This window comes from Typopeltis vanoorti, chromosome 17, assembly GCF_054136105.1.
Source record: "Typopeltis vanoorti isolate ZY-2024b chromosome 17, IOZ_Tvanoo_1.0, whole genome shotgun sequence".
In the NCBI taxonomy this organism is placed as follows: domain Eukaryota; kingdom Metazoa; phylum Arthropoda; class Arachnida; order Uropygi; family Thelyphonidae; genus Typopeltis; species Typopeltis vanoorti.
In genome coordinates, this window is record NC_143565.1 from 81,198,453 (window position 1) to 81,212,489 (window position 14,037).

General features: G+C 35.1%; 1 protein-coding gene across 1 annotated transcript in view; it reads right to left on the reverse strand.

Moving 5' to 3' along the window:
• The window catches only part of LOC150097554 (MFS-type transporter SLC18B1-like), a 60,770-nt gene that overhangs the window by 30,636 nt on the left and 16,097 nt on the right, over positions 1-14,037 (reverse strand). Inside the window, exons 3-5 of the mRNA XM_090407504.1 lie at positions 13,363-13,436; positions 12,392-12,539; positions 1,482-1,550 (exon numbers count right to left, since the gene is read on the reverse strand). Coding sequence (XP_090263630.1) covers positions 1,482-1,550; positions 12,392-12,539; positions 13,363-13,436 — 291 coding nt within the window. The remainder of the gene's footprint in view (positions 1-1,481; positions 1,551-12,391; positions 12,540-13,362; positions 13,437-14,037) is intronic.

Genomic DNA, 14,037 nt, shown 5'->3' on the forward strand with positions numbered 1-14,037 from the left:
ATATATTTGAATCACATTATTACGTTTAATAAATCATTTTTATAGAACATATAGTAAATAATGTTTTTTTTTTATTATTTGCTCGTTGCAATTGTACCGTTAATTGCATCGAGTTAAGAGCGCCTCTTTCGAAATAATAATAATGAATTATTAATATTTAATTAATAAAAAACGAAAAATGACGGACGTTGCATTTGCTCAACTTCAGTCTGTTATTTATTTTTGTTGGTACTACTACCAACGTTCCGAAATTTAATATCTCAAGAAAGAGTAAATCTTCTCTCTCTCTCTCTCTCTCTCTCTCTCTCTCTCTCTCTCTCTCTCAATTCTATATTCTTTGTATATTAAGCCTTACTAAGTATTGTATATCGAAGTTTGTTTATGTCGCGCTTTACTCACTGTCCGGCATGTGTGTCTGATTTATGCAATAGCCTTGAGACATCTGCCTCTTGAGGCGTTAGCATTTTTGTTTGTTAGTTTGTTTCTTAATTCGGATGATTTAGCGCTTCCGAGTTGCTTCGAATTTCTTATTTACATCTCCGAATTATTAAATTCTAGCATAAAAAAATATTCGTTAAATTCAGTTTACTGAGATTATTTTTTTTAAGTAACCCAAAAAATGCACCTTTTTATTTCCAGTCATTTAACGTTTTTTTTTTTTTTTGTATCGAATTAAAAGCAAAAAAAAAGTTCTATTATAGTAAGATATAATATAACGGCCTTCAGTAACCTCCGAACATTCTTGGCACTTGCACGGAAGTGACTGGCACACAACCAACAACAATAATAATTTGCTGAAGAGTCACCGAACTTTTCTCCTTAGGTCTTTGATATGCTCGCGTTCAATAGACGTTAAGGCCCAGCCTTCATCCCTTCCAGCAAAGAAAAATTTAAATTTAGAAACGATGAGGTAATTTTATGCAACATAGAAATGTACAGAAAATTAATACGGTGGAGATATTTTTGGGAACGTTGTGCATTATGCATTTATTATTATTTGGGTTTTGTTGTCAAAACAAAAACAATTACTATTGTTTTGACAAAAACTGGGCGTCAAAAAAAAAAAAAAAAGCAATTGTTTCAAAAAATAAATAAAAATAAATAAATAAATAAAACAAAATAATAATAATAAATAAAAATAGAAATAAATCATAAAATATAAGTACATTCTGAATTAATTTTCACATTTAAAATAACGTATTTTCCCCTGTCCAGGGGAGGGACAGGAAAAGAAGTCTCTACTACTTTTTTTTTTCTATTTATGAAAAGTTTTCAACCTTTCATTTTTTAAAAGCATATTTTACCAAAGAAAATAGAAAGATAAGCAGAATCAAAGTGCATGCATTATGTCTGCACTCTAGTTCCGAGTATAATACTAATATTCCTGGCTGCTGTATCTTTCGTTCGTAGCCAAATACAAATTATACATAAATTATATATATAAATTATAAATGATATATAGATTCGATAGTAATATTTACCTGATACAAGGCTCCTCCGATTAGTGGACCAATTGTAAGACCAAGAGAAAAACTTGTCTCACTGATTGCCTACAAAGACGGAAAATTTAATTAAATAACTAAAAAGTATACGTAGTACTACATAGTACTGTCTGTACAGTTTTTAAAGATACAGTTAGTAAGCATATATTTAAATTTAAATAATTTAAAACAACGAGTTGGAGAACATGTAAAATCAAGGACTTTAAGATGAATAGCAGTTGAGTGATAAAATTATAAAGTGAGGATAGTCCGAACGTAAAAAGATGGAAAGAGCTGGTTGATAGAAAGACAGACAGTTAGATTAGGAAAACGAGATGAACAGAATGAAAGGATTACACAAAAGGAGGGGGTTAGTGTGGGAGTAGTTATTGGTGTGAGTTTTGTTTAACAGGAAAGCTGGTGTGTTTCAATCATTCATCATCTGAAGATAGTTATTGGAATAAGGGAAAGGGATCAGATATTTATGAGGTAGCGTAATAACATCATTGCGGTCAGTATTAAAGATGAGTTTGTAACGTAATATGTATTACCCTTATTCTAAAAATACCCAATCTCGCGTCCCTTCTTATCCAAAAATAAATAAATAAAAAAATAAAAATTTAAAAATATTAAATTTTGGCTATCTCAGTTATATCAAAAATTTGAAAAACATAATTTAAAAAAATACAAAATAAATGTCTGTTTTTATGTAAGTTTACACTCAGCCAACCAGATCTCATGGTTGGTCAGAAATAGGCCAGTGGTATGGGAATTGTTCGCATGAATATCACTGGGTCCTCTCAGCCAGTGGCGTAGCTAGGGGGGGGGGGCACGGAAACTTCAAAAGTGCCTCCCCGGGCGGCACTTTTGAAGTGAGACACAATTTTATTTTTCGACGATTCTTCTATTTATGTTAACTTAGTAATTGTATTACTTAATTAATAATTAGTTTTAAACAACTATACTTACAACTAAAATAAACATAGTGTTTTAATTTCTTTCCCTACGTCGTTTTGCCTTTTTGTAATATTTTTGGTGTGTATTGAGAGGGGCGACAAACTCGGGAACCGCCCTGGGCGGCAAAAGCTACGCCACTGCTCTCTGTCCAACTGAACAAATCCTGGGATTGTTTCGTACCTGATGACTGTAATTCTTACCTGGGAACTCTTTCGAACCAGGTATTTCCCCACATGGTGACAATGCGAGGAGATGGAGCAAGACTACACCCTGTGTCACAAGGCTCGTATTATAAAAGCAGTTTGAAGAGCATATCCAAGCATTCCGAGTTCTTCTCTCACTGCTTAATTTTCCTCATTTGTGTAACTCTGACCACCGGAATGCTATTTTATCTAGTTGGTCCAGAATACTTCAGGACACCTTTCGTGGCCTAGAAGAGTCAACGTGAAGACGAGCAAGCAGTTGAAGCCCGACACGCTACTAGGTAGATGGTCACAATATTTAGCTCATGAGTATATATTATTTATGAATAAGACAAACGTATTTCAACTTAAATTAGTCCTACTTAAATTACAAATTACACAGTTTGCGATTTAAAATAGACCAAGCTATGACGTGATTAGCAATATAAACAGTGCAATCTAACACATGAAGTTTGATATACAGTGAAAATTCTCTTAAAATTACCAATGGAATTTTCTTAATTGTATTTCAATAATACACAATACTAGCTTCGTTTTGCATGCAGAAGGAAATACGTAAAACTTCCATTGAATTGTACACTTGAAGTGTATTTCAAATATTTCATAAAAGTAGGAAGGGCCACATTATAGGAAAGACATTATTTGATTTGTATAGAGAAAGACAAAAAATGTGATTTTGAAAAATAAAAAATTATTTATTAAAAAAATTATTATTAAAAAAAAATACAAAAAATTCTTGTAGGTGCATAACCTTTCGTGGGTAAGAATCGCATAAAAAAAAATTAGAACCGAGGATATCAGATTATTACGGTCTGTATATGAAGTAGCTAATGAAGTTTCTATACCGAAGCTGCACGTATTTGCTTGGCAAGTGGATAATAAACGCCCAAAAGCCATGTTTATAAAATAAAGCAACAGAATAAATAAGTTGCATTCGAACCAGCAGCTTGTGGGTTGGAGAGCGGGTATGCTAACCACGTGGGCTAAAGCTAGTTCGTGTCCCAGGTGAATTGACCAAATATCAGTTTAATACTAGTGTGGTTAATTTGTTTGATATGTTTAATGGAAAAGATATTCATTTGCTTTTCAAGTTGGTAGAAATCCGATTATAAGTGAATTATATAAAAAGCTGATTTCTTTTTATTGTCTTTTGGCTTAAGAATTGAAAATTATTATTGCTTTTCACACCATCTTCTGCACTTTTTACTTCGTGTCTTCTATTTTATTTTATTTTTTTTTTTACGTAAAGACAAACAACCAATCTTACAACACATGTAGCTCAGAAGAAAACAAAATGCAGCCTTGATAACTACGTTAGTAAATGAATCAGACATTTCAAAGAAACTTACAGACTGTAGTCATCGGTACTGAAACCCTAACCCATTCCGATAAAAAAAAAAAAAAAAAAGAAGAAGAAAAAGGCATAAAGAAGATTCTTTTAAAAGGATATTATGCAATGAAAAATATGATAGTCAATAGCCATGTTTTTATTATTATAATTTTATTTTTCTGACTATCTGGCTTCTAACCACCATGTTTTGATCACTCTGTTCTAAGAAACAAACTTACTCCTTCAAGTAACTTAATAAGGTTTCGGTCTCAAGGTAACATGTGGGTGTGGGCTACCACATTCCTGACTGGCGATTATCTGTCAGGAAAATTTATAAGACAATTTCGTTTTGCATTCTCCGTATGCATTACGTGACATCTGTTTTCGGAGAAATACACTGTCCAGGGTACTTACGGATGACATATGAAGTCACAAGCAGACAGGGCGTGAATATTCCAATAGTAGTCATATCAGTTATTATAAATGCATCACTCATGCACTCGTATTCTTGTCTCTCTCTCTCTCTCCTTCTTCTTCTTCTTCGCTTCCTTTCAAGGAGTCTTATGGTTGTGAATGCTGACATGCTAGTGAAGGGGGAAAAAACAGTTCACTGCCTTTTAGAAGGAGGGGAACAGGGGGGAAGAATTCCCCAGTTTTGTATATGCGTGAGCAGTGGCGACTCGTGGCTTGAAATCGTGGGGGGGGGGGATGCTGCAACTTTACATACACACTGTAAGTACCTTATTTACGTGTTTGGATAAAATATCAAAATTATGGTAAAAATTAAAAAAAAATTAAACATGAAAAAATATTGTTTATTATCGATAAAATTATACAGTTTGGTATAATTCAAAATCACTTAAAAATAAAATCCATTATCATAACTCCAATAATGTTCTAAAATAAAAACTATAACAGATGTTATGTCTTTAATTATAATGTTCAAATATTTAAAGAGAAGGAGTAAACACGATAAGCACTACGAACACTCTACTACTGGCACAAACTGCATATAAACAACAGTGGAACTGCGCGACGGACAGTGCCGCATTACGCTAATAGCTCGCATCTCGCTACGTCGTGCATATGCTTGGCGCGTAGCAATATGACCCTGTGGTAAACACAGTGCCGCTAGCGTCCTTCGCCCTACTAAGTGCTACAAGATGGATTTTTATTATTTTTAATACAAAATAAGAGAATTGTATTGGATTGTTGATGATAAAATTAAATATTACAAGCAAATATAAATAAATTAATAAATATATTTATATATCGAGAAACATTGGGAGTGCTGCAGTTCCGCAGTGCCTATGCACGAGCCGCCCCTGTGCATGAGTACATTTCTAGTGTCTACTTTTGCCATGATTTTCCTGTGAAAGTTGAATAAAAAATCATCGAACTGGAGTGCAGATCAAAGAGTATAATACTTGTAGTTAAGTAAGGACACATTGATTAAGTCAGATCCGCTGCTGTGAAAATCGTGTTATTTTATTATTTTTTTTTTACGGGCATCCATGAAGTGGCGCACCCAGAGGGGGGGGGGGCTAAGGGGCCCGGGCATCCCCCAAAGAAAAGGAAAAAACACTAGAAAAATTTCCAAAAATCTTTTCCTAATTAAAATTCATTTTTTTTTATTTATGTTGCGTGCTACTTATGAATTAGCGATCACTGCAGATGCTCAGTTATAGGTCGTATGCGATGTGTAGTGTGTATTCGCAAAATCTACTCAACTCGGCCCCCCAAAGGTTAAATCCTGAGCGCTCGGCCCCCTCCAAGATTAAATCCTGAGTGCGCCACTGCATCCATGAGTCCCTAGATTTATCGCATGAGGTATATTATTATTATTATTCACTAACCATTATTTCCAGAATCTGTAGTATTTTGCATTCACCAACCAAGCGCTCATATGCGGTTAAGATCTAAGAATATATCCTCGTGATCTTGTTATATTAATCAAAGATCAAAAGCCATTAAATCACAGTCTTAAAATATTCTTTAAATTTATTATAATACTAAGAAACTACAAACAACAATTTGCACTGTTTCTTATATATTAATACTGTATATGCTTTACTAGCTGAGCGACCAAACGTTACTAATTTAGAAGATCAATATGCTGTTTCCCCCCCCCCCCTCATTAATAACATTATTAAGGCTTTTTTTTAAATATTTGCTAAACATTGTTGAAGAAAAATTACTTTTGCAGGAGATACCTGTTTAGCCATAAAATAATAGCCATTAGTCTATTCTTCTTAATTTCTTAAGAAATTAAGAAGAATTAGATGTTAGATAAGAATTGTAATCAGTCGTGTAACTAGAGCTTTTGCCGCCCCTCTCAATACACACCAAAAATACTACAAAAAGTCAAAACGACGTATAGGGAAATAAATTAAAACATTATGTCTATTTTTGAAGTAAAACTTTCATTTCAACATTCTAAAATGTTATTTTTCTTGCTTTTCCATTAGCAAATCGTCGATGACATTGGCAAAGTCTATTTCATAATAATGTAGGTAATTCTTAATCAATTTTTATTTAGAAAAACTCTTCTCACAACAAGCAACGCTTACAGCAATTGTGAGGAAAATTCGCAGTAGTATTACAATATTTGGAAATGAGTTCTCGAGACTGTATTTTAGAATTAACTGCAAAAGTTCAAAAAGGTTCAAAGTGTCGCCCGAGGCGAACCACCCCCCCCTCCGCCCCTTAGCTACGCCTCTGATTGTAATAAATATCCATTTGGTCTTTTTTCAATCTTTGCACGTTGAAAACTTTTCAAAGTATAAAAAAAAAATAGTTTAAAAAATAGCGTCTGCTACTAATGGCTCACGCAAAAAAGTTAAGCAAGTTTGAGCGCGGTTAGTAGTTGGAAGGGTTCAATCGTTCGATGCCGCTGGCGCACTCTCCCATCCGGTATGAGCCATAACAAGTTGTAAAGGATTCCCGCAGCGCCACACAGACAAGCTCATTTCGTATAACCTATTTGTCATGTACATGCTGCAAGCAAACCGACATTATATCTCTGTAATAATTTAAGCGACGAATACTGAAAGAAAAAAAAAAAAAAAAAAAGAAGTTCTTTTAGGATTATATAAGGATTATTTTATCATTATAAATAAATAAAAACTGAACAAGCTGTGTATTTCGTGTTTCGTGGTAGGCTAACCATCAATATGAAATGAGAACTTACTGCGCATGTGTTACGAACTATCTGCCAGTGCTCTGCTTATTTCATGCTTGTTATTCTGTTTAGGTCCCCATGGGGCTTGTGACTTGCAGGCACGGGCATGGCTAACCCGGGGTCCCAGAGCTAAGTATGATCTATTTCAAAGCTTTTGGTCATACTTTTCTCTAACTCTTCCACTTTCTGCTTCTACCCTCACACTAACATTCTTCCTAATGAGGATTCTTTACTTAAAACTTTCTATCTGTCTCTATTCTTGCTTACTAACCTCAGGAGGAGGTCCTCCATTCTCCCTGAAGCTATTAGAGTACTCGAGGGCTAGGGGTGTTTCCTCCTCTTTCAACTAACCACTAATAGTTATAGTAGTGGGCAGCAGCGCTACCTGTATTAACCTCCTGTAGCATACATGTTAATACTGCGAAGTGGAAGGCAAGGGGAAACCACCACATTACATTCCCAAGTAAAAGCAGCAATGGAAGTTAAAAATGAAATCAAGATTGGCAATGGAGCCTTCACTGAAGGAGTCATGCCCGGCAGGAGAAGTAACCGGCCTTCTCAGGTCGACAGCCAACGAAATTCTGGTACTTATTCAAAAATGAAGACAAGAAATAAGCTGAATATTGGAACATGGAATGCAAGAACACTGCTAGAACCAGGTAAAATAGAAAATGTGAAAAAAAGAAATGGAAAGACTTGGAATAGACATTCTGGGCATTAGTGAGACGAGATGGGAGGGACAGGGTGATTTCTGGAGTGGAGAATTTCGGATAATATATTCAGGACAAAAGAAGGGCGAGTCAGGTGTTGCAATAATGCTTCATAAAAAAGTTGGAAAGTTAATCACTACAATAATTAACTATAGTGACAAACCCGTGCTGTCTTTGACTTGGTCAAGAAGACCAAATCAAAGACAGCACGGGTTTGAGGAGTTACCAGGAGGTTAAGAAAGCCGATGACAGACCGAAATGGAGGAAATTGCTACTGAACTACCAGTCCCAAGACTGATGCAACTGATGATGATTCTGTTTAGCCATGTGACATTTTCTTAGATGCGCAGTAAGGATGCGCTGAAGTTCATACTAACCGTTCGAGTCAAACAATTGCAAACAAAGATTAGCATTAGATCTTCTGCTTCTTTTAGTACGTTCGCCATTTTTTCTCCTACTTTTGATTAAAAAGTAGCAGAATAACGCAAAAATGTGTTGTTTTGACAAGCAATGCATATAAAAGGAATATCATGAGTTAGAAATGTGACTTGCGCTTCAATTATTTAGTGTCAATTTTTGTGATTACTATGCAAATTATTAGTTATACATGAATGCAGGAGCATATACTCTGTCTTGATGCTTTTCTTTGTTCTTAGAATAAGACATCTCTTCTTTCGGTACCAGATATTAATGCAGAACTAATTGTTGCTGACCTCTATTCGATGCCGCAAGTTCACACACCCGCTGGACATTTTATATTATTGCACTGGAGCTCAGTTAAACTGAGGATCGTTTGTTAAAATGCAGGGCCTCTTAATGAGTAAGTGATTAGCATGTAATTGAGAACGTGATAGTCGTAAAGTCAGAAGAGTTGTCTGGAATAAAAAGGAAGAATCAGTTTTCCTGACAGCTAAAAATAAATCTTTCGACCAAGCCAAACAAGCTGACAAATCAAGACGGGCAAAATAAGGGTCATATAAGTGACCCTGATACGTGTTGCACTTAAAAGCTCCGTTATAAAAGAAAAAAGAAATACGCAGTAAACATACTAGTGTCGAGTTTTTACACTCTTAACATTTGCTAATATCCGCTGCCGTGATTGGTTCTAACGCTCCGTTTGATTCGATAAGAATGCCTAGTTTCACAATCCTTTTCACTCATTTTTCGACATACGGTTGATATAATAATAATAATAGTAATAATAATAATAATAATAATAATAATAAAACTTGAAAGTATAGTTGATTCTTTAATGTTATTCTAAGAATTCGTTGCATTCATTGGTTGTAAATAAACAAACTAAATGGATAGCGGAAAACTCGATATCCGCATTTTAATTTTCTATGCATATATAGTGCAGTCGGAAGCAGCGCCATCTATTGGTCAAATGACAACCTATACTATATTTTCTAATTTATCGACATTATCCGTCTTCCAACATTACGAATCGCGGAAAAAATAGCAAATATTATTGTAATAATTTATTATATTTCCATAAACTATAAAGTCGTTTTTGCAATTTCAAAGGCCACTTTATTTATTATTATTATAATTATTATTATTATTATTTGACACCTCCTCCTGGGAGTCCAAGGACTCATCGAGGGAGGGCACGTGCTCTCCAACTCCAACCACCAGTATTTCCACAGACAATCACAAACATCCATGCCCACGGCGGGATTCGAAGCCGCAGCCTTTTGGCTGGAGAGCGGATACGCTAACCACTTGGCCAGCCAGGCTGACCTTATAAGATGGGTAGATAAGTGGGGATACAAACCGTTTTAATTCCCCCACCCCTTATATCCCTATTTATTTTTATTTATTTATTTTCTGTAACATTTGAATCTTCCTAAATATCTATAGTCGACAAGAGTGTGTATTGGTACAGTGACCGAGATGCGGGCAAAGCATTTGTTGCAAAAGGAAGGTCTCCTTTGAATTTATTATCCCTTCCAGTAAGAAATTTCTTGTCTTAGTATAGTTTAGTGTTTCAAACTGACAAAGCTTCCTGTCACGTTGTTCACAACAGTAAATTTGTGATGTATTAATTAAACTATTAAGTCGGTGTTCAGCTTAATAGCAGAAGACCTACTAAAAAAAAAATAATAATAATTAAAAAAAACGAACCGGTAAAGTTTGTATTACATTCGTTTTTTGCTTAATGCTGTTAATTAAATTATTAATAATCCAGTATTTTGTGTTCTCCTTTATCTAAGTCCCTCCTTATTTCGCACGTCATAAGTCAGCAGCGCCATCTCAATACGTGCTATAAATTTAACCAACCATTGTTTGTGACTCTGAAGTGCGATCATTAATTACAAATCTGGAGTGTTAACAAGAGACAGAGAGAAAGACGAATGCTGAGTTCGTTGACCTTGCGTTAATATTGGCTGTAACCTGTTGGTGCTCGATTATGAACAGTTAATCCCACTCCACTGACTTAATATGGAGGCTTCATTTGTCTCAATTTTACTTACTTACTTTGAGAGCGTTTATAATAAAAGTAGGAAAGGCATTTAAGTATTTCTGGGTTCATAATTATCCCTCTAATATACAGGAATCGTGAATGTTAATAAATAGCAGACGTGACTATTAATGATCATGATGAATACTTAGCTTTTAATGACAAAGTAGTTGCCTGAACTTAAAGGTCACCGAAACAAAAGAGAGAGAGAGAGGGGTCTGAGAATTGCAAGCTACACATTTTAGAAGCCTTTTGAATTTCGTAACTGAAATGAAAATGAAATATCTCAAGTGAATAAAAACGGTAATTATGTGAAACAAGATTTTCAACGAAAAAAAAAAGTTCACATTTTTAATTCTCTTGTAAGAGCACAAGAACAGTTTTCGTTCAATACTCTTCTTCAGTCATTCTCAAAGGTGAAAGACATGGAAAATGGTTTGTAATGATTTAAATCTGTCTAGTAATGATTTACATATAAAATATCAGCTGTTCATAAATAAATAAACATAGAACACAACCAACAAGCCATATTTGTTGCCACCACTGAATCATAACATCACATTCGTCTTAGCCTTCTGACATTGAAAGCATTAACTGTCTCCTCTGCCACTGGTATACTCAAGAAAAAAACTATTGTCGCCATCAAAATATGCATAATATCACATCATATAAAATCAAACAAATTAAACTTTCTTATTATACGGAAAATTTCTTAACTCAAAAATCATTAAATGATAAACAGAAATATGTAATCAATAAAACAAAACAAAATAAGGACTGTCCTAAATATATTTAAATAACATATAGTAAATTAAGACAATTTATTAAAGAAACCGTATTCAGAAATTCATACTTTGTAGTTATTAACCTATCCATAAAATAGGAATCCTACCGGGGGAATTTAATCCACAGTGAGATGCGGTGATTAATATCCTTGGAGGGGTAATGGATGGCAATGCTGTAGCCAATGTAGCCAATGAAGTTCCAACTGAGGCTCGGCTATTGCTGTTACCCTCCTGCCATGATCAGAGCTTTAATAGCTCAATAACACCTTATCCCTACACTGTCCTCTATCCTCCACAGATAACGGGGAAGATGAAAAGCATTCTTGCTTCGCCCCTTTAAGCCAGTCCTTATAAAGGATAAGGAATCCTACCCGTGTGGTGGCCTCAATAAGAATAGCCCCAATGTAGCTCATGCATGTCGTACGAGGCGACTGAAATGGGTATCCTGGGAGGGTAATGGATGGCAATGCCGTAGCCAATGAAGTTCTAACTGAGGCTCGGCTATTGCTGTTACCCTCCTGCCATGATCAGAGCTTTATATATAGCTCAATAACACCCTAACCTTCACTATCCTCTTCAGATAACGGGGAATATGAAAAGCATTCTTGCTTCGCCCCTTTAAGCCAGTCCTTTTAAGGACTTAAGGAATGTCTTAAGGTCTCGAGTTACAGCATTTGAGACCATCAGTTCTTTCTAGGATCATTCAGGGTAACGGATGGCAATGCTGTAGCCAATGAAGATTTAACCGAGGCGCGGCTATTGCCGTTACCCAGCCATGACTAGAGCTTTTAGCACAATAACACCCCATCCACACAGATTTTCTTCATTCAGATGAAGGGATAAAGAGTTAAGGACTCAGTCCATCTCCTAATCCGTTTTAGGACTTTAAAGGAATATCTTATGATCATTCCAGAGGGTAACGAATGGCAATGCTGTAGCCAATAGCATTGCCATTCGAGGCTCGGCTATTGCTGTTACCCCGCTAAGGCCAGAGCTTATAGCTCAATAACATCCATTTATACATTTTCTTCTGCAGATCAAGGGGAATAAGAAAAGCATTCTTGTTTCACCCATCTACCCATTAAAAAAAAAAAAAAAAGAATATCTTATGTCTTATAAGAAAAGCCTATCTTGAATAGTGAACAAGTGAGAGAAAATAATAATAATTCGTTTCTTTGATGCTTTATTTATTTATTTTTATGTTTGGATGAAATGCAACCTTGAATGTTAAACATTTTTCATTAAATCTATTTAAGTTCGAAGTTGTGCTATGTACTCACCATTGCCGTAGCAATGTTTTCAGGAAACTCCAGTGCCAGTAATGTATAACTGGCTGTCAAGAACCCGGATGATCCCAGTGCTTCTATTGTCCTTACTGAGAAAGCCAACGCTATGAAAGTGGTACCAGAAGGAGATCTATCCAAGAGGCTACAAATAAACACAGGTATATAATATTAGCTTTAAAAGAAAACTTTTACTGTATTGTTCATCAATATACGATCGTAGCAAATAGTAAACACACACTGAGTCCCGGATCGAGACCAAAGAGAGATTATTTCAATCAGGATAATTCTTTATATTAGGATTTACATAAATAGTCATAAATAAATAAATAAAAATAAATAAATAAATAACGCGGTGGTATTACAACCACCGAAAGCATAAATAAATGCAATTATCAGTAAAAATCCCCTTCTGGAAACACGAAATATTTGACAGACGTCGGGTATGGGAATGTCATTGTCTTGAGAAGTGGCCCAGGCAAAATTAAGTGCATTTTTGTTAAAAAATAAACATCCAGAAAAGGGTGCCGAATTCGATACGCGCGCTCGTTAGACTTTTATTGTGATGTGTGCTTGTTGCATCATTTCTAAGCGACCATTAAGTCAAAATGTCCGCATTGCTTAGGATAATCGCGTGTCATATTAAATGGTAATGAAAGGTTAAAATTTACCGACAACCCACTAACATTCGTCAAACTGTTTCTCAAGATAGTTCGTATTTTTAACAACTAATTAAAAAAAAAAAAAAAGAAAAAAGAATAATAATAATTAGAATAATAAAACGAGTCAGATTTATCATTCTGTGCAGTTAATCACGTCACTCGAGTAGTTCACAATATTAGGTCGTGAGAACAGACCGTTCTGTGCTACTTAACAATGCTGGTTCCTCATTGAAAGCGTACAATCATGGAGAAAGCGGTTAGTTAAAACGAATAAGAAAAATATGGATTTTTTTTTTTTTGTCTTACCCAAATAGGACAGAACAACATCCTGCAACGAACATTCCAGCCTTCAGTAGAAATCCAGGTTTCAGAAAAGGCAACTGTAAAAATTCGATGTTTAATTAATTAACGAATCTGTTATTTTTAAAATAATGATGATTATATAACCGATAATCCACCAAGAAGTGGTCCATTTTCTTGAAAAAAATATTTCAAGAAAAATAAATAACAAAAGTATAGTCTAGATTAAAATTTTCACATCTCAAACTCTTTAAAACTCAACAGTTAGTTGTTTAGAAATACACCACAGCAACTAAAAGCTATTATATGAGTCAAGCGTGCCTGGTAACTGTGTGTGTGCGCGCGCGCGCGCGTGTGTGTGTGTGTGTGTGTGTATGGATGGGTGGGTGTATTCCCCGGCTTGTTTATCTATTTAGCCGGTGGGGGAAGAGAACTCTCCGCTATGAGATCTTAGTTCACCTTTAAATGGAAAGCCTGTATAAAGATTTCTAGTATCCTGGGTAGGATTCAAACCCAGATCTTTCCATTGTGTTCTGATTGAATATGATGCCAAATATGATTACCATTACGATTGTTTTAGAGCCTCTACAGCGGCTCTAAAAAGAATCAATAGTTAATTTTGAAAATTAGTAGCACATTTTAGACATTCTAAATATCCGAAAACTCTGTTCTAGGGACGGA